A 20,228-nucleotide genomic window follows, 5' to 3' on the forward strand; every position below is an offset into this window, starting at 1 on the left:
CCTAGACAATAACACAATAATTACTTTGAATACCTCAACATATATATATATATATATATATATATATATATATATATATATATATATATATATATATATAATCTTTTACATGTCATTATGTCATTTTATATATTTCAACTAGTTTTACCAAATGTTTTTTTTTTATCAATTAGCAGTTATCTTTACATCTATTTAGTCTGTCAAACATAACCTAAAAATAAATCACCTCACACAAGGACACTTTGTATTGTTCTATTACATAGATTAAAGTGATCATAATTAGCAATAATTTAAGAACACCTGATTGAACATTTAGCAAAAAATTTAAATCAGAAACTACAAGAAATACATAATTGTTCTTATCTTTCTACCCCTGGTTACAAGAATACACAGTGCATTAGCTTACTCTTCAATTAACAAAATATGCCTAGAGAATGTGAAACGTAGCTTACTCAAGTTTTATGATGGCTAAATCATAGATTATGAGTTGCACATTTAAAATTGTAGGAAGGTCTTCAGTATGTCCTTTTTCTCACTGGTATCTTTCTTACATCTTTCTTAGTTGATGCACTGGCACCTACATTTGTTTGGTACATGTCTTTTAATCTGCAAAGAATAATGACACCAGCTGCTAAATCAAACAATTTTTTCTCTCTTTTACACATTTAAAAAAGAATCTTAACAACCACCTTGGCATACTGATAAACAAAGCAATCACTGATACTCCAATAATTAATGGATACACAGGTGCCGGGGTCAATTCCTGCAACCAATATGATAATTTTTGTTAGACTACATTTATTGGTTGCGTTGATGCTTTATTGGATAATGTGTTTACTGAAAAATTATGAAAATATATCAAAATTCATGGTCTTTATTTCTCTATAAATAGAGTATAATAATGATATTTTTTATATATATCTGAAACTCCCACATAAGGTATATATTTTTGGTTGTTGATAAACGGGAAATTTTGAATTTGGTTGGTTGGATATGTGGAGAAGAGAAACTAATTTTTTTAATTGTGGGTTGGAGTTTTGGAGAGGTCACTGATAAACATAGTCTTAGAGATGATGCTATTTATGGCCATGACCAACTATAGCAGGTTTACAAGTAAACAAACTTTTCTTTTTTACAACTTTGGACCAAATTTTAATTTTTGTAATGACTTTGGTCTGTATTTTGTTTAAATTTGTCCCAACTTTGTGATTGTTTTTGTTAAAAGTTGGTTTTTTTACAAATTAGTACTCTAAATTTTTTAGATATCCATTTTTATTCCTTCTTTTTTAAAGAATTTTTAGTTATTACAAACTCATTTAGTAAATCTTTTACACACATTCACTTTTTATGCATGTAATGGTTTTGTAAAAACCATGTACAAATTCATAAAAAACATGAACTAATTCGGTTTTACAACTACGAATTTATAAAAACGAAGATTAGTTTTTACAAACAACGAAATTGTAGATCCAATCTTCGTTTTACAAAAAAATCATTTTATTACCATTTTTACAGAAAAACGAAATTGTAAATCCAATAATCTTTTTATTACAAATTCATTTTTTATAATTTATTTAAGAGCATGTAAAAGTTGCAAAAAAATTATAAAAACATATGCATAAACACAAATATGTGAGATTCACAAAACAAATTTGTAAAAAATGAATTAAGTTTAAAAAATTAATTTGCAAAAAAAATCTAATTTTAAAAAACATGTAAAAACAAAGTGTTAGAAACAAAAAATGTTGATATAAATTTGAAAAGAATAGTTGGGAATAATTGGTTGCCATAGATAGCAACTCATGGCTAAAAGGAAAAAAGAAAAACAAATTTGATGGTTACTTCTCGATATATTAAAGTGTGTAAAATATCTTTTGTTATTAATGTTAACAACTCATGGCTAAAACGAAAAAGAAAAACAAACAAACAAACCTGTTTATGGTTATCATCTTCAACTTTGTATCCGAGGCGACCCACGTGAATTTGTGTATGTTTTTCCAAATCAACCTCAATCACTTGAGATTCAAATTTGATGGTATTTGATGATAGAGAAGATCGAAGCTGCAGAAGGTGTTTACCCTTAGGCAAGCCTTTCACCTGAAAGAAATTTGAAAGTGACAAAGGTAACAGGGATTCTATATTGGATGGATCAGTTGCAGATCTGACTTCCAACCGTAGGTATTCATGAAGCTCCTTCATTCTCTCTCCATCAATGGTGCCTGTTACTAAAGTCACATCTGGCTTCTCAAATACTAAAAAGTCTAATCCCCTCATATCTTCATATCCAACCTACACAAATTTCTTTTTCAGATAAATGTATGAAATCTGAAACAAAGGAAATTACGATTATGCCATTGTATCTTGGAGCTGACCTGAACCACAACAGAATCTGGAGAAGCACGTTCGATGGTAGAGGTGTCAAACCCACTTTTCCTTGCTACTTTAATTGTGTAAGTTGTATCGGGGTGAAGCCCTCTTAGGCGATAACTTCCTGATGAATCAGTTACAGTCTCTTCATAAAAACTTTTTAACTCCGATCGGGCCTCAACTAAAACGCCTTCTTTTGGTTCACCAGACAATAGAGTAACCATACCCATGGCACTGTGAAGGGAAAGAAATCAATAAATAAGCACAACCAGTCTCGATTAATACATGAGTCCTTGATGAAAAGACCAAACAACTATGAAATTTGCTTAAAATAAGTCATATTTATGACCTGCTGCGTATGTTGTTTTCTCAAAATTGTTCTTACATGTTTTAACATATCCAATTTTTTCAAATTTCATTTTACATCTTTGTTTCTTAACAACATTTCAAATTCGTTTTCTATAAGTTCGTTTTACAAAGTCATTTTACAAGTTCCCATGAAAAAAGAGACATACCTGTAAGCAACCCTTGTGGCTTGGAAGACAACTTCCCTAGACTCCCCTGAACCAAGTTCAACTGCTTCTGCTGATGGTGAGAAAGCATACTCCTAGAAATTACAACAAATTAATGAACTGGTTAAAAAAACTAAAATAACTTTGGAGATGAAGAGGCGGGCAGGCAGGTACCTTTAACAACGGACGAAGATAAAAGCTCCCTGGAAACAGATTATCAAAAACAAAAGTTCCACCAGCAGCAGATATTGAGTTATTTCTATAACCATCTTCCCCACTCAATGATAACAACACAGAAGGAAATAATTCATTGGCATCTTCTTTAGAATGTATATGTACAGAGATTTGACCAAGCTTCTGACATGAAAAGGAATAGGGTCCAATCTCCTTTACATGATATCCAGGCTATTATTAAGGAAAAAAAAAAAAAACTTTAGCTGATTATGTAAATTGCAGTTATAGCAAGAGTTGTATTCTTAAAGTAGTAGGACTTCAAACCTTTGAAGCCTCAATATGGTAAGTTATGTCATCATATAGGGGTCCCACAACAAACAGGCCGTCTGTGTTCGTGGTGGTTGAAAAAGCTAATTCATTTTTCTTGATTTGACCATTTTGACTATCTCCAGCGGCTATGATTCTAATAACAACATCTGGAAGTGAAGGAGAAACTGATCCTTCAATGTACAACCCCAGTCGCCCAGAAAATGGAGGAACTGAAGCTTGGCACCCATTTTCTGCCACTTTGACCTGATGTTGACTAGGATAAAATAAAATTTTCTTTTCATTGTTGCTCCTGCAACATATCATTCACAAGTTAGCCTTGGTTATGGCATGTAGCATGAATTCTTAACTTTTAAATAACACCCAAGATTTACCGAATATCTCGAGGTACAAATGTAAGTCTTTCTCCAGGATTTGCCCATACTTCAAACTCATAATTAGCTGTATCTGATTGCTCGTTTCCATTGACTACAAGTCTTGCAGAACTGCCATCAATAGAAGTTCCCTTACCGTTCAAAATTTCAACCAATAAATTTTCAGGTAACTGGTGAACACCATCTTGTGAACTCAATTCAACCCTTATTTGTCCCTTGACAAGATACTTCTCTCCTTTCAGATAGATAGGCTAAAAAATAAAAAGACAAGCTAATCATGAGAACTGAAGCAACAAAAAAAGAAGCAGGCTTACGAGCTCCAATACTGAAAATAAGCAAATGGAGAAAATACCAATGTGTTGGCCGTGTCAATTTTCACAGGTGAGCTCCCAAAAAGTATACAAGAGTTTACAAGGTGAAGTTCATGCACTCCAGGAGGTTCAATGCATATGCGTTGTGGACCTTTCTGCAATTGACAATGAAATAATATGAGAAAAAGGTCAGCTTGGAAGTGTACTGACTATAGTATTGACCTACCTTAATTTTTAGATTCACACGAGAACCATCTGATTGATGCAGATATGTGTCTACATCATGAGTGGAAACTAAGTTAACCCAATAACCTTTCTGAACAAAATTAATCCCTTCAACATCTTCTGCCTTAATATTGACATGTACAGAGCTCTGTTCCCAACACCATTTATCTTCTCCACTAATAGCTCCTTCTGAAAGGTGATTCACCTACAGAAATAGCACGCAAAGATATAAACAAAAATTCCCATTAGATCTTGGGGTAAAGGAGGGGTATACCTCAAGTGCATATTTTCCAGGTAGCACATTTTCAAATAAAAATTCACTACTTTGGTCAGTCAAACCAACAGTCAGCTTCTCTTCATGGCTTTTAGCATCCAACCTCACAAGAGCAACAGAAACAGATGAATCACATTTTTCTTTGCAAGTCACTGAGCCATGTACATTAACTTGTGCCTGAGATTTATGTGAGTTCCATCAAGTAAGATACCAATATATTTCTTAGATCAATACTGATAAATATTTATCTGTGATAGGCCCTGATACATTCTTGATCTGATACTCAAACTATGATAAAATTAAAGATAGATTTCCATTCATTCAAGAGGAATGGTCTCTCCAAAAGAAGAACAAGGTTCTCTTACACAATAATTCTTAGCTACCTCCCTCATACTACTACTAAAGAAAAGGACAAAAGGGAATAACAACTTGGCAAGGTGATATCCCCCCAACCTTGTCCCACCACTAACTCCAGACTGCAAAATAAATATAGACCAAACTGCCCTTCATACATCAATTTTGAAAGCAGGCTGCCCACAATAACTAGAAGTCCATGGGGCTTATCAATCTAATACACACCTGATAAAATTTCAGTGACAGCAATGGACCATTGACATTGACATCAATATGTGGGGGCAAAAACAGAAGATCTGGAGTAGTTGCAGGTGTAGCTGCAATAGCCGATAACCGATAGTCGCCAGGTGTAACCTGAAACACATTAACTTTAATAGTCAGTTTATAAATCATGGCAGCATGAAATTACAAAACAATCCTTCTCCAACATGCCAATTGCCAAAATGATTATGTATAGTAACTTGGATCACAGCAACCACAACATCAAACTCATAGCTATCATTAAAAGCATTTATAATATTTGTGCTACGCATTCACTTTAAGTCATGTATTATAGAAAGGGGTAAGATGGGAAATCAGCAAAATAAGGGGCGTCTTATTAGTATAGGGGTAATTTAGGTATGTTACTTTGTTTGAGTTTGTTACGCACAGTGCTTATAAGAGGAGTAGAGGGGAAGAGAGTAGGGTAGCTTTTGTGAAATATGGTTATTATACCTCAGAAGAGGCTCTCGAATCTCTAGCCAAGCATTAGGGTTATCTCTTGTTTATTTGCAGTTTTAAGTGATTTCAATCTTACAAGTCAGTTCATAGCAATTGGTGTCAGACAATGGCCCTGAGAACTGTGGCTCAAAGAGTGGAAACAATATATGAAGGATTGAAAGAAATGTGTTCTTCCATAGCAGAGATGCAACTCCATTCATCAATTCCACTTCCACCGGGGTTTGAGGATAGTAGCAGGGTGTAATTCACGAGAAGCTCAAAGCTGATCCTTAAGGTTGAACGGTAACAACTGCTAGAAGATGACAAGATGGCAGTTGAAATAAATAAGTAAGGGATGGGAACACCGTCAACAAGCAATGAGAAGAGGGAATAGATGAAATCGCTAATACCTTGGCAATTCAGGGAGAGATCTTCTGTCTCACCATTGCATTCGAAGTTAGCCAAGGGAGAAGAGACAGACCACCACTGTCATCACCACCAGCACCACCAGGATTAGAAGTTTTCTATCCCTCAAACTCAGGGGAACCATAGCAGATTCAGAAGTGGTGGTCCTCATTGACCCAGGGGCAACCCATAATTTTCTATCCCTGCAAACCATTAACCAGCTCCACCTACCTGTCATACCAACAGCTGAATTTGGAGTTCCCTTGGGGACAGGGAAGGCAGTCTCAGGACGAGGTAAATGCCAAGGGATTCTTCTACAGGTGCAAGGCTTGGATATCAGGGAGGACTTCCTTCCTCTCACTCTTGGAAATTCCGATGTTATCCTAGGAATTCAATGGCTAGAGAAGTTGGGAGCAGTTACTACTAATTGGAAGACACAAATTATGAAGTTTCAGGTGAATGGACAGTGGGTCACCTTACGGGGGGATCCTTCCTTGGAACGAGCTAGAATCTCCATGAAAACCATGGTGAGAACTCTTGGGGCGGTTTGGGGGTGGGGGTGGGGGTGGATACTTGCTCTAATACAGCCATTTGGAGATGCAGGCCCCGACTCCAGACGTACCACCAGCTCCACCGAATCTGTCCCAGTTGGTACAGAAGTTTGCTAGGGTGTTTAATTGGAAGGGAGGTCTTCCACCACCAAGGAACCAACAACATGCGATCCAATTGAAGGCGGGTGCCGGACCGGTTTCAGTCAGACCCTACCGGTATTCTCACACCCAAAAGACGGAGATTGAGAGATTGTTACGTGATATGCTCCAATTGGGAATCATACAACCATCCCGTAGTCCCTTCTCGAGCCCAGTCTTGTTAGTTAAAAAAAAAAAAGATGGATCATGGAGATTTTGTGTGGATTATAGAAGTCTTAACAAGATCACCGTTAAAGACAAGTTTCCAATTCCGGTTATAGACGAGCTCTTGGATGAATTGCACGAGTCAAGAATCTTTTCAAAATTGGATCTAAAGTCCGGGTACCACCAAATTCGGATGAAGGAAGAGGATGTGCCAAAAACCGCCTTTAGGACCCAAGTCCATTTATGAGAAGGAACTAATGGCTATAGTCCTGGCTGTAAGAAAATGGAGACACTATTTGCTGGGAAGACACTTCATCATCAAAACAGATCAGCTAAGTCTGAAGTTTCTAATGGAGCAAAGGGAGGTTGGCCCGAAATACCAGAAGTGGATGTACAAGCTGATGGGGTTTGATTTTGAGATTCACTACAAGCCAGGTCCCACGAATAAGGTAGCAGATGCTCTCTCACGAAGGAGTAATTCTAGCCCAAAATTACAGGTGATCCATTCATTCAACAAGTGAAGTTAGACATCACTGAAGGCAGCAAGAACCATGTCGGATATTCAGTGGAGAATGATAGACTTTATACAAGGGTAGCCTGGTAATTCCCCACAATTCCACACTTATACCTAGCCTACTACACAAATTCCATGATTCTGTGATCGGGGGAACTGAGAACATATCAAAGGTTGGCCTACAACACACTTATACCTAGCCTACTACACGAATTCCATGATTCTGTGATCGGGGGAACTGAGAACATATCAAAGGTTGGCCTTCGAATGGTTCTGGGTGGAAATGAGTAAATCAGTTCAAAAATATGTAGAGAAATGTCAAATTTGTCAAACACAGAAATCCTTACACACCCACCCAGCGGAGTTTCTACAACCTCTTCCAGTGCTAGATCAGGTATGAGATGACGTTTCTATGGACTTCATAGAGGGGCTTCCGAATTCGAAAGGGTACAATTTCATTCTCGTGGTGGTGGACCGACTCACTAAGTATTCACACTTCATAGCAATGAAACACCCTTTCAGTGCAGTTTCAGTGGCAGCCACATTCATCAAGGAAGTTGTGAAGCTTCATGGGTTCCCAAAATCCATAGTTTCTGACCGGGACAAGGTTTTTATGAGTCTATTCTGGCGCGAATTGTTTAAACTACACCACCAACTTGCTCAGGAGCACAGCCTACCACCCGCAAACAGATGGCCAAATGGAGGTAGTTAACAAATCAGTGGAACTCTACCTTCGTTGCTTCATTCAAGGGAAACCACAGTCTTGGTCGAAATGGTTACATTGGGCTGAGTTTTTGCATAATACAGCTTATCACACGTCCGGAAAGATCACTCCCTTTAAGGCTTTATATAGCCGAGACCCACCCTAAATACTTAGGATGCAAAAAGGGCAAACAGTTGTATCCTCGGTAGAAGAACAACTCCTGGAAAGAGATGCAATCCTTGTGATTTTAAAGGACAGCTCATCCAAGCCCAACAGAAAATGAACAAATTGGCAGATAGACACCGCAAGGATGTGTCATTCGATGAAGGGGAATGGGTGTTCCTTAAACTACAACTGTACTGGCAGCAATCTATGGCTCACAGACCATTCCAGAAGTTGGCAGCTCACCTATCAGAGAAGGAGGCACAAAAAGATTCCAACGTCTGTGGGGACCAAAGACACCCACGATGGCACTACCTAGTTAGTGGGACAGCAGGGGTAAATTGGGAAATAAGGCAGGTCCTCTGTCATGGTCAGTCCTTTTAAAGGTGTGTTCCTTTCATTTAGAGGCAGGCAGAATATTAGAAGCTTCTTCTACTTTTGGAGACCATAGCATCTCGAATAGCTATATTCCATTGTTTCTTCCTTATTCTTGTTGTTCTTGTTATGAACTTGAATTCAATATAGAGGCTGCCACTGTTTCATTGCTATTTAGATAATTATTGTTGAGTTCATAACACAGACCGAACAGAGTTGTCGTAATCCCGGGGCGTCTTCCTTAGGTCCCAGAGTACCAACGAAAAATTCATTGAGATGACGTCTCCGTTAAAAGATTTAGCGGAAGAGGTATCTCTAGGTCATGTCCTAAATGGTGAAATAAGAAATTTGAGCCCGCAAAACATGGACTTGGCTATTAAATTAGAGAGAAAATTAAGCCCATATCCATTGAAGACAACAACGGCCAAATCTCACCAATATGCGACTTATTCATCCGGTCGCTCCATCTCTTATCTTTTTCCTCCAACCACCGCCACAGTGGAAAGAAACCCAGCGAAGGAACGGCGACCAGGGAGAGTCAAGACAAATGTTGTCTCTAAAGATCAAGGAAGTGGAAAGAAACCCGGAGAAGGAATGGCAACTAGGGAGAGTCAAGACAAATGTTTAGCTCTAGAGAAGATCAAGGAAGTGTCACATGAGCGGTCTTTCGTGAACAAACAAAAATCCAACCAGAGGAGATCAGCAAGGAAGAATACGCAGCTTTCCACAAAAGCCTTTAGATGATAGGGGCGAACGAGAAGCACTTTCCAGTCGAATTCAAATATGCTCTCTTTGTACCAAAAGGAGCTCCTTGTGATCTATTTGACACAAAGAAGAAGCCCAGCAAGATCAAACTTTATGTTCGTAGTTTCGTCCACATGGACAACTGCAAGGAGATCATTCCTAAATACTTGACGTTTGTCAAATGTATCGTGGATTTTCATAATCTTCCTTTGAACATATCAAAAGAGATGCGCAGCAGGACAAGATCTTGAAAATTATTCGCACTTATCTGGAGAAGATTTGTCTTGAAGCTTTTCCAGCCTTTCAAGGAGATTGCAGAGAGCAAGGAAGACCACAAAAGTAGCTTATAAACTAGCTTACACGCTACCTTTTGATAAGCCTATAAAGTTTTTTCAAAAATATTCCAAATATACCCTTAATTACATTTTTTCTTTTTTCTTTTAGTTATATATCTATATGTCCATTTATGTCATTTTACATTGTAATCTAGCTTATAAGCTACTTTATACCAAACATTATTAATTCATAAGCTAGTCTATCAGCTACCAGCTAGCTAATCAACTAATCTGCCAAACAGGGACAAAAGCATGGAATCCACGAGGATTCTACTCAAGACCAAGCTACTACTCCACAAAAAGTGGTGATGAAATGACAAGCTTGAAGAATTATGTTACAAGAATGAAGGATGAGCATAATGATATTTACTACACTACTGGTGAGACGACGAAGGTTATGAAGTTGTGTATAGGGTTTGACAAATTTGATGAGTATGACCATGTTCGTCCAAGCTCCTGAATATGAGAAGTTTGACAAATTTAACAGAGTATAGGTCTCGAAAATCCAATATGCAGGCATGCGTCAATATGATGGGGAGTTGAATCTACCTGCAGTGAGACCGTTAATATTGGTCATGTGACATTTTTCTTGAATAGATGCCAGTTTGAAAATTTCAATCATTCAAGGCCCAACCAAAGATGAAAGCTTTGGAGATTGGTGAAAAGGCTCATGATACCGTGTTCTTAGTGGAAGATTCGACCAAGTTGCTGATGAAGTTGTTAAGATGATCTTTGATGCAGTGGAGCCAATAGATGCAATACAGCAAGTGGAAGCTGAAGACACAATAAAGAGGCCACATGGGAGAAGTTGGATCCTATGCACCATTTCTATCCGTCTTGAGGACAAGGTGGTTCATCGAGCGTGGAAAATTGCTATGCCTCCACTTAAGTCATGCATTATAGAAAGGGTCAAAGGGCTAAGATAGGAAATAAGCAAAATAAGGGGCATATTATTAGTGGAGTGGAGAGTAAATCAGGTATTTTACTGTCTTAGTTTGTTACCCACGGTGCTTATAAGTGGGGTAGAGGGGAAGAGAGAAGGGTATAATTTGTGAAAGCAAGTCATTATACCTTGGGAAGGACTAGGCTCTCGAATCTTAGCAAAGCATTATGGTTATCTCTTGTTATTTGGCGTTTTTTTGAGTGATTTCAATCAATACAGTAAAGCCATTTGTTTATCTGTTCTTGTTTTTTGGTTTCATCTTACAAGTCGGTTCATAGCAATTTGCTGTTAACAGAAGATTCTGTCAAGTACCTCAAAGCAGAAATAGCCGCTATCATCAGTCTGTTTCATTTGTGGCTTAACATTCTGTGGTCCATGAGTAAGAGCTACCTGGAAAAGTATAACGAGTGAATTAAGTACAAATGAGGTGTATGAAGAATATAAAATGTTAAATTACCTTTGCTTTGTTACCAGAATCAACTATCTGCACTGAGCCACAAACACCATAAGACAATGCTTTGATATCAACAACTGATGCCATATTTGGTAAAACCTGAAATCGGTAGGCATTAAAGGTGAGAAAAGTTAGGAAAAAATAAAGACAATGTGTAAAATGTGCCTCAGTTTTGGTGCACTTGCCATTAAGTTAACCAGTTTTTCAAACTTGTAGTGGTCCTTTATAGCTTCGATCTGATACTGCTTAGATGTAACCTGTAGAGGAGCATAAATGAGGGCAGATGGTAGGAGTGGGACATTTTACACGATAAAGCAAGAAAAAACAGCAACAGTCTTTCCAAAACCTAAAAGAACATAGAGAAAAAACTGATAATGAAATTACCTGATCAAGCTTATAATATCCTTGTTTATCAGTGAAAGACCTGTCAACTCCATCCACTACAATTTTTACGCCATCCACTCCCTTGCCATTAGTATCAACAACACGACCCCCAACAGAGAAACCGGTGACCTGCTCAGGTTTAGTTTTTTTACAGGTACAGTTAAACCAGCCAAGCATATAACCATGATTAGTGATTAAATAGCAAGCACTTAAACTAGTGATCAACCAAGTGATGATTATGTACCTGAAACTTTTCAGATATTGTTGCATGACCATGTTGGACAGTCACAGCGACAGAGGCAGGGGAAACATCAAAAACTGTATTCTCACCCTTATAATAAGGTACAAGCTCATAAACCCCTGTAGGTATATCACAAGAATAAACCACAATAATTTAATTAACTTATAGAACCCAATATAGAGAACATTTTAACTAAAGCATCCAAACCCATTCAACGATAATATTCTTTCAATTGTATCACATAATCTTTTGCAATTACCTAATACACCACTTCAATGCCAACCATAGTTATCGATAGCGAATTGCGGCAAATAGCGACGGGCCACCTATAAGCTACGTAGCGAACAGCGGTAAATAGCGACCGCTATTTCGTATTTTGCGATAGGTATAAAAATATTAAAAAATATTTATTATGCAACTATTATAGCTATTATAGCTATTATAACCAATAAATAAGCAAACAAACCATTAAACTAGCTAAATAACTTAAATATATTAGTTTTTTAGACATGGATTCGGAGGCAGAGCAAGTCCAGAGCGTAGAGGTGGGAAGCGAAGTGGCGAACGAGACTTGATTTTAGTTAGCGTCAAGCCGTCAACCCTAATACGTTTATTCCAGCTTTTTTTTAAAAAAAAATAATAATAAAAAAATAACCCTATCGCTAAAAACCCCGCTTTTTGTCGCTATTTAGTCCATAGTGGTCGATGACCACCTCACCACGCTATTCGATATAGCGACCGCTATGGTCGCTATTGACAACTGTATGCCAACAGTCTTACAAAATGGACCCCACTCCCACCTCAACAACTATTTTATAGCTTATAACAAATATATCTTGAATTATTTATAGTTAATAAATATTTATTAAGATATTGACAGCACATATACTAATTCAAAATATGATTAGTTTTACAAAAATAAAAAATTATATTTAATATAATCTTTTTGTTTATATATAAATATATGTATAGAATTTATATCTATTATGTTTGTGTATATATTATATATTCCGTAATTACAAAAGATATTTTGAATTACTATTTAAGTATTTTAACATACATATATAATACTACAGATAAATAATATAATAATATACTAATATAATTAGATATTATAAACTAATCTTTGCAAGTCTTGCAGAACTTGAAAGTTTGTTTGAAAGTGTGGTGACATGACCTAAGCCATGTCACTTGCAAGAATTTTGAAAGGTCAAATTAATGACCGTTGTGGATGCTCTTAGGGGATGTTTGATAACATATCAACCAAACCATTCAGAGTGTCACCTCTTGATCAGTCAGCATTCAGCGTGTTTGATACAATCTCTGAACGAATCAAAAGCCTATGAATGGCCTCTAAGAGGGTATTTGGATTGCTTTAAAAACAACTTTTGGACTTTTCACTTTTCCAAAAAGTCAAAAAAGTTCAAAAGATGTTTGGAAAGTTGAAAAGTTCTTTATAAAACAACTTTTGGGCAAGGGAAAAAAGTTTGATTCTAAAAGTCACAAAATCGTGACTTTTGTGCCTCTTAAAAGCAACTTTTGTCTTTTGTCCATCCAAACACATATTAAGCCACTACTTATGGAAAAAGACCTTTTACAAAAAGTTCTTTTATAAAAAAGACTTTAAAGCTAAAAAAGTTATCCCAAACACATCTTAAACAGTGAAGGAACCCTACCTTCTATTAACCATTAAGAGGTTGGAATCACTAAACACTAAATGGTTCAGTGTTATCGAACAGCCCCTTGGCCACCTAATGTAATGATATGGTAGTTCATAGTATATTTTCAAGTTTTACAATAATCCTACAACTTATGAATCTTTTTAAATGGTAAAGCAAATTAGTGTGAACCCTCAAAAACATGAAAAGATACACCTTTCTAGAGGAAGGTTTTATCCATGCAAATGTCGCTGGAATGAACAGATTCAGTGCCATATCTAATCAAGGGAGAGGAAGAGAATCTAAAATATTACCGCATGGAATTGACTTAAATATAAACGTTCCATCAGCATCAGATATGGCATGGCAAAGTGCAGTTCTATGACCTGAGGGGTTACCAGAACCCTGTGGGCAGTGCACTTCCTTGACATCATCAGAGTACAGGTAAAAGTGAACCCCTAAAATGGGGTTTCCCTGAGGCAACATGATAGAGATTAGTAATCTAACTCGCTATTCAAACTGAATAAATGAAAAATATTCCAGTCCATTAAAGTGTGAAGCACATTATGGACTCAGGATGAGCAATTTTGCATTTCAAAAGCATTAAAAAGAGGAAGACTCACTTGTGCAACTACCAATCCACGAATATTGTAACCAGAGACAAAGAAGACATCTTCAACTTGGCTATTTCCGAACCCCAAGTCAACCTAACATTTTATATGCGGGATGAGAACCATGTAAATTGCTTTTGCATTCCCAATTGAGTGGAAACAAAATGGATGAGAAAGTTAATAGAAAAGATAGGTATATGTATATGACCTCTGTGGAACCTTTAACTTCAATATTAAGATCAGCATGGGAGGTGCGTAGGTTGTACCGTCCTACACCAAAAAATATAATGTAATTAGATAATGAAAGCAAACCCACCAACAATATCATGTAACAAGCACAAAACTCATCAAACAAAAAATCAAGGATCCAAATTTAATAATTATGATATAAATCTTAAAAATAACTTTTTGTTTGTGGATTTGTTATGTACATAATTCATAAGATAATAAAAACTATGATACGTGTCATGAGCTCTTAGAATGATTAACTCCTAGCATAGTTAAGTCCACACAAGAAAAAATTTAACCTGGAATTATGTTGGTGAAAGAATAACTTCCTGCTACTGATGTCAAAACGGACGATACAATATTCCCACTGGAATCCAGAAGCTCAACATTTACATTTGATGGACCACCATCGGTAGACGAACAGCTCTCACCGCCAATTGCTCCCACAACTTTTCCACTAATACTGAATCTGCAAAGATACCACACAGCAGAAGCTCAAGTCCAACACAACATAGACCACATAAGCTCCAAAAAAATATTCCACATAAAGTGAAATAAATTCTACAAAAAAGATTTTAGAGATAAGTATGGAAATGACTAATAAGCTAAACCAACCCTGTGAACCGGAAATTTATATCTTCATTTCTATTACATCCAGTATGATCGACAAGCACGGGAACCTACAAAAGTAAAGACATCAGACTTGTGTATCTTAAACTACTTCACCACATAAATCACCTGGCAGAAATTATATATATATATATATATATATATATATATACACACATACATATATATATACACACACACTTATATATATACACATACATATATATATATATATACACACACACACACACACAAATATATACATTTACATATGGATATGTATATATATATGGGGAAAGTGACTATGGGGCTGTTATACACCTAGCATTAGGTGTGGAACCCATCAAACTATGTTGTTTTGAAGAAAAAAATTAGAACCTTTAACTTACTCTTTTGTTTCACCTAATTTTTCCAAGTTTGGCTACTGATATCGAATAGACAAAAAAATGTGTGATAAATAAAAATATCCAAGTTTGGCAACACGTGATTCTGTCAGTCTTGATGCCTCTTCTTTCACCTAAACTGACACTCGCCAGATTTGGTTGTTGCACTCGTTGAAGGTTTGCAGGCAACATCTTCTAGTATCGACCATACCTACTCCACCAAAAAAAGATCTTCAGATATCATCTTACCCTGTTACTTAACTTTTTGTTCATTTATTAGATAATGTGCAGAGTGCAAAAATGGAGTTAGGCCGTTCACCCTAGACCATGTATTATAATGATTACATCATTCCCTCTTTCATTTCAATCTTCTCATTTCTTGTTTTTGTTTCTATTTTTTATTGATGTGTCGAACGATATAAATTGATGTTTAGGTTTAATTATTTGGTTGTGAATTTCATTAATTGGATCTCAATTATGTTCCGACTTTTATTGTTTTGCGTTTGGATCAGGTTTATTAGGACATGTAAATTTTTTCTATATCTATCAATCTTGTTGGTGTTTTTGCTAGTTGATTTGCATCTTCATTGAAGGAGAAGCATCTAGGAACTCTGTCTGGATTTTGGTAACGTTTGTTAATGGGTTCTTGGCTTTTAATTTTTTTAGGAGAATATAGAGATGCATAGAGCATACCAAGTGTTGTAAATATGCAATACCCTTAGTAAACTGAGGCATTATACGATTTGTTTATGTTCTAGTTTTATTTACATGCTATGTTGGTTCGCTAAAATGGCTGCGATTGGAGTTCAGTTTTTAGCTCTTTATCATGTTGTTTACCTGTTTATAATTGGTTGATGTGCCGGCAATATATTCATCACCAAATGGATTCTAATTGGTTGATGTGCCGGCAATATATTCGCCCGTATCCTCATTGAGATGTCGGCTAAAGATCCTTGGGCTAAAGAAATAAAAATTAAAGCGATCACAGCCAAAGGTGTTACTTCTACAAATCTTCGAATGGAGTATCCTTGGAACCCTAAGAGGTGTGACCATTGCAAAATTTTTGGGCATGACCTTACCACATGCCCCATTCACACGACTAGTACTCCATCTCCAAAGTCGACATTGCCCACCCTAAAAGAGATTGATAATCAAGGATTCCAAACAGTCAAGAGGAGAACTAGATCAGTTCCAATTCCAAAAAAGAAGACCCCCATTGACAACCGTAAAGGAAAAGGCCCGGCTTTACAGATTTCTCAAGTATATAAACCAGTTAACCGTGCAAAGCCAAAGGAAAAAGTCTCCACTAACATGTTTGATGCTTTATCTCACCAAAGAGTGGTTGATACTGAAGATGATTCGTGTGCCCCTCCTGTTATGCATTCGAAAGATACCCACCCAGCATCATACGCACTTCTGAGCTCTTCTCATGGTGGTTGTATCCCCTCCCCAATTGATCAGGGATGACGATTTTAGTTTTTTTTTTCTTATTAGTTAGTTTCTAGGTGTTTATTTGGTTTGTCGTTGCTTTGGGGCATGTCCCTTAGCTTGGCTTGTTTTTTTCCTTTTTCTTGGGCGTTTGCCCTTTTCTTTTGTAATTCTTCCTATACTTAATATATTTTGCCAAGGGGATTCCCCTTTTTCCAAAAAAAAAAAAAGGTTAAACTTAAGATCGGTAAAAAAACATTGGAGAAAACATACTGAATTTAAGTAGCTGAATAGTGTGTGAATGGTTCATTTTGTGTGTATTTTGGAATCCCTTTTGTTGACAACTTTTGGGTATTTTAAGGCAAAAAATGGCTCCTCATACATTATATATCATATTGTTGTGTAAATTTAACTGGCAGCTCTTACTGGTTGGTGTTGGGCCAATGTTATACTCCCTGGTGCTTGTTATACATTCTACACCCTATTGACAAACATCCAGAATTCCACACTACAAAGAGCGCTCCCTTGTTGTGGTGCTGCTGCACTTAACAAATTTATAATTGGCATGCTTATCCAAAAGTGTGATGATGATGGAATTATGGCTAGTGGTAAAAGAGGCCAAAGATGGAATTTCGATGGTCGCACAATCGGTGAGCACCAGTTGCATGTACAGTTTTGAAAGGAAAAAAATTGAATTTTAGGGTTTTGATTTGTTATGCACTTTAGTACTTATGTAACAAGAATAAATTAAAGGTTTTATTTTTTTATCAAAACAACATAGTTTGATGGATTCCACACCAAATGTTAGGGGGATAACAGCCCCATATTCACTTTTCCTTATATATACATACATATAAACATTCTATATATATATATATATATATATATATATAATATAGACACACACATTATGTGTTGAGTATTTCAATAAATCAAAAGTACATACCTGATCTGGGTCCCATGACCATCCTTCAGGTCCCTTAACTTTGATAACATAAGAGCCCTACACCAAAGAAAATAAATATAAACACATATATTGAAGCTGAGCCTCTAAATGCAACTTGTATAATATAATACAAGAAACCGTCCATAACAACCGAACACGCATTGCAGCAATACGCCAAAGACAAAGAACAACCAAAAACTTTAATATTAATTACAATAGGACAAAAGGTGACCTTAAATCTCATGTAATCAATTCAAAGAGAACGTGACAGTATTCCCACTAATAAAGTTTATAAATTTGACTTCATAGAGATTAATTCAGGGGGGGAGGTTAAAGTCCTAAACTGCCAATCCTTTAGGGTGTCCAGATTTTCAGTTTTAGTAGTTCTAATGGTGGCTAGATAGTTTGAGCAGGGTTAAGTTAATGAGTGTGTGTGTGAGAGGGGGGGGGGGGGGGGGGGGGGGGGGGAGAGAGAGAGAGAAAGGGCAATAATGTGCCATCCACACTTATCATCTTAATTCCCCTCAAGATTCTCAATGGAGTACCAAAATTAATGATGACTAAACAAGAACTTTGTTGGTTGATAATATAGACATCCTAGCATGCATGACATTTTATTTGGGATGGAGCCTGGAGGGAATATCATCTTAATTAACCAGACCAGGTTAAACAAATGCATGGCAATTTTTGAGATGATAACATTAACTTATGCCTGACCTTGATCATAACATGGTTTTCAAAGTCTAAAAACATGTTTTTGTCGCAAAGTTTAAAATGATTCTACTATTTGGTTTTAGTTTCCAAAAGTACTGAAACTAAAAAGATGAATATTAAAATGAGTTAAAAACTATTAAAAACCGATTAGGTTGCAAGTTCATAGAAATTTGTGTGCCATAGTTCAATGTATTACGACAACGTGAGAAACATTTTTTTTATTCTCCATGATTTATATACATAAAAATTTCAATAGAGAACGTTCAAACAGTTTTAAGTTGAAGCATCATAACTACATATTAATGTTAAAACAAATTAAATTAAACCATCATAATTTTATATCAACATTGAGACTCAGAATTATACTCTGAGATCATTAAAAAGTTAACATGAAGGGGTAAAAAGTTTTATCCTTCACCAATAGTATATATTATCATTGGATACGAACTTACACACCATGAGTAAGTGAGTAGGCCAATAGTGTATGTTTTCGTACCTTCTCATAAACCGGGATGAAGTAGTAACCATTAGGAGCACATTGCGTTCTATCCTTCACCAAACCATCCAAGGTTCGCAGCTCAACCTTTAGTTCGTAAATAGCATATTAGTAACCACAGTTGTTTGGAGTTTTAAGACATCCCCAGCTATATATGTCCTCAAGTACATTATAGTTTCATCCATAATTACTTTGAATTTGGCGTAGACAAATTTAATTTGGAATTTTAAACAAAATTCCAGTAAGAAACGTAAGACTAAAATCTTGCTTCAGTGAAATTAACTAGAAAATAATTTAGACTCATACCGCGATATGTGAATAATCCAATTTCGCATCAGTTGGCTTCCTTGACTTAATCAAAGACGACCTCGCCTACCAAGGTTAAAAGAAATTAAGGATAAATAAACTACATGTAGAAAGTATCAAAACACGTTATGCAGGTTAAAAACATGTTATATACAGATTCTGATGAAAAAAGAAAGGCTGCACCTCGACAAAGCCACCGCAACCTTGGATCGCATCGGTAGAATCGAGTGCAACCACTTGTATTGAGAAGACGATAACGAAGAAGAAGCAGCGTAAGAACTTTTGGTCTTTGAGCGCCATCTCACTCTCACCTACCACTAGTAAGAACAGATCTCAAAAAGGAGTATCGGATACCCAACATAAAAAGGATTAATTTGTGAGCGTACAGACAACAGACGACAGATGCAGATGCAGATGCAGACGGAGGCGACGGAGGTTAATTCTTATAGAGATTTAGAGTTTAGCCTGCCTATGATCGTCCCGGACTGCCGGCCCTCTTAAACACCCTTGGTAAGGGTCTAAGTACTAAGCCACTAAGGTTGCTAGGCCCATTTGAGTAGCCCGTATTCCCCTAAGGAAGACCGAAACCCCAATACATGTTAATTGATTGGTTCAATTGACAAAATTGCAAAAATATCTACTTTCTGTAACATAATATTTTAACTTGGAAGGTCTCTACTGTTTGTTTTTATTACGTGTCTGGTTCTTAATGTTTATTTTTATTACACGTTTGGTCTCTATCTTACCTAAAAAAATTATTATTTAAATAGAAAAAAATGGTGAGGTAGGTAAGATAAGGTGAAGGGGTGAGATTGGAGGTGTGTTTATTTAAATAAATCAAAAAATCAAGGAAAAAATAATATTTTTATGTAAGACAGGGAACAAACGCGTAACAAAAACAAACAATAGGGACCTTCCGAGTTAAAAAAAATAAATTAGGCACCAAATAAACAAATTATCCTAAACCATAAGGACTATTCGTGTAATTCACTCAAAAAATTATTAGCAAAAAAGATCATTATTTTATGATTTTGTTGTGATTTTAGTCGCTAATTAATTCTTTTCTAACTTCTTTCTTATTGTATTATTTTTTTATTAGATTGTTATATATTAATAAA

General features: G+C 36.2%; 1 protein-coding gene across 2 annotated transcripts; it reads right to left on the reverse strand.

Annotated features, from left to right (window-relative positions):
- Nucleotides 1-304: 304 nt before the first annotated feature.
- On the reverse strand, nt 305-19,611 carry LOC145048773 (Carbohydrate-binding-like fold). 2 transcript variants are annotated; one of them, XM_078997370.1, is made up of 27 exons: nt 19,497-19,611; nt 19,294-19,427; nt 19,111-19,176; nt 18,805-18,891; nt 17,595-17,651; nt 14,844-14,908; nt 14,528-14,697; nt 14,209-14,270; nt 14,013-14,096; nt 13,704-13,863; nt 11,735-11,850; nt 11,491-11,619; nt 11,292-11,363; nt 11,110-11,205; nt 10,965-11,042; nt 5,144-5,272; nt 4,565-4,741; nt 4,292-4,495; nt 4,107-4,220; nt 3,755-4,005; nt 3,378-3,672; nt 3,054-3,284; nt 2,883-2,974; nt 2,373-2,601; nt 1,933-2,289; nt 690-763; nt 305-606 (listed from the first exon to the last, which is right to left on the reverse strand). In XM_078997370.1, exons 2-27 carry the CDS (start codon nt 19,408-19,410, stop codon nt 516-518), a joined length of 3,603 nt encoding a protein of 1,200 aa, XP_078853496.1. In that variant the 5' UTR covers nt 19,411-19,427; nt 19,497-19,611; the 3' UTR covers nt 305-515. The 2 variants fall into 2 exon arrangements, with proteins under 2 accessions (XP_078853496.1, XP_078853495.1); XM_078997369.1 differs by having other exon boundaries at nt 19,294-19,572.
- Between the last annotated feature and the right edge of the window lie 617 nt (nt 19,612-20,228).

The sequence above is a fragment of the Lactuca saligna genome, chromosome 5 (genome assembly GCF_052625555.1).
Source record: "Lactuca saligna cultivar CGN05327 chromosome 5, ASM5262555v1, whole genome shotgun sequence".
Taxonomy (NCBI): Eukaryota; Viridiplantae; Streptophyta; class Magnoliopsida; order Asterales; family Asteraceae; genus Lactuca; species Lactuca saligna.

Bases quoted from the DNA above. Each gene is read 5' to 3' on its own strand.
- LOC145048773 (XM_078997370.1), bottom strand. From the start codon at position 19,410: ATGGCGCTCAAAGACCAAAAGTTCTTACGCTGCTTCTTCTTCGTTATC. The intron at 14,097-14,208 runs GTCATATACATA...ATAAAATGTTAG, and splicing joins AAGTTAAAGGTTCCACAGAG to GTTGACTTGGGGTTCGGAAA. The intron at 11,364-11,490 runs GTAATTTCATTA...GCTCCTCTACAG, and splicing joins GATATTATAAGCTTGATCAG to GTTACATCTAAGCAGTATCA.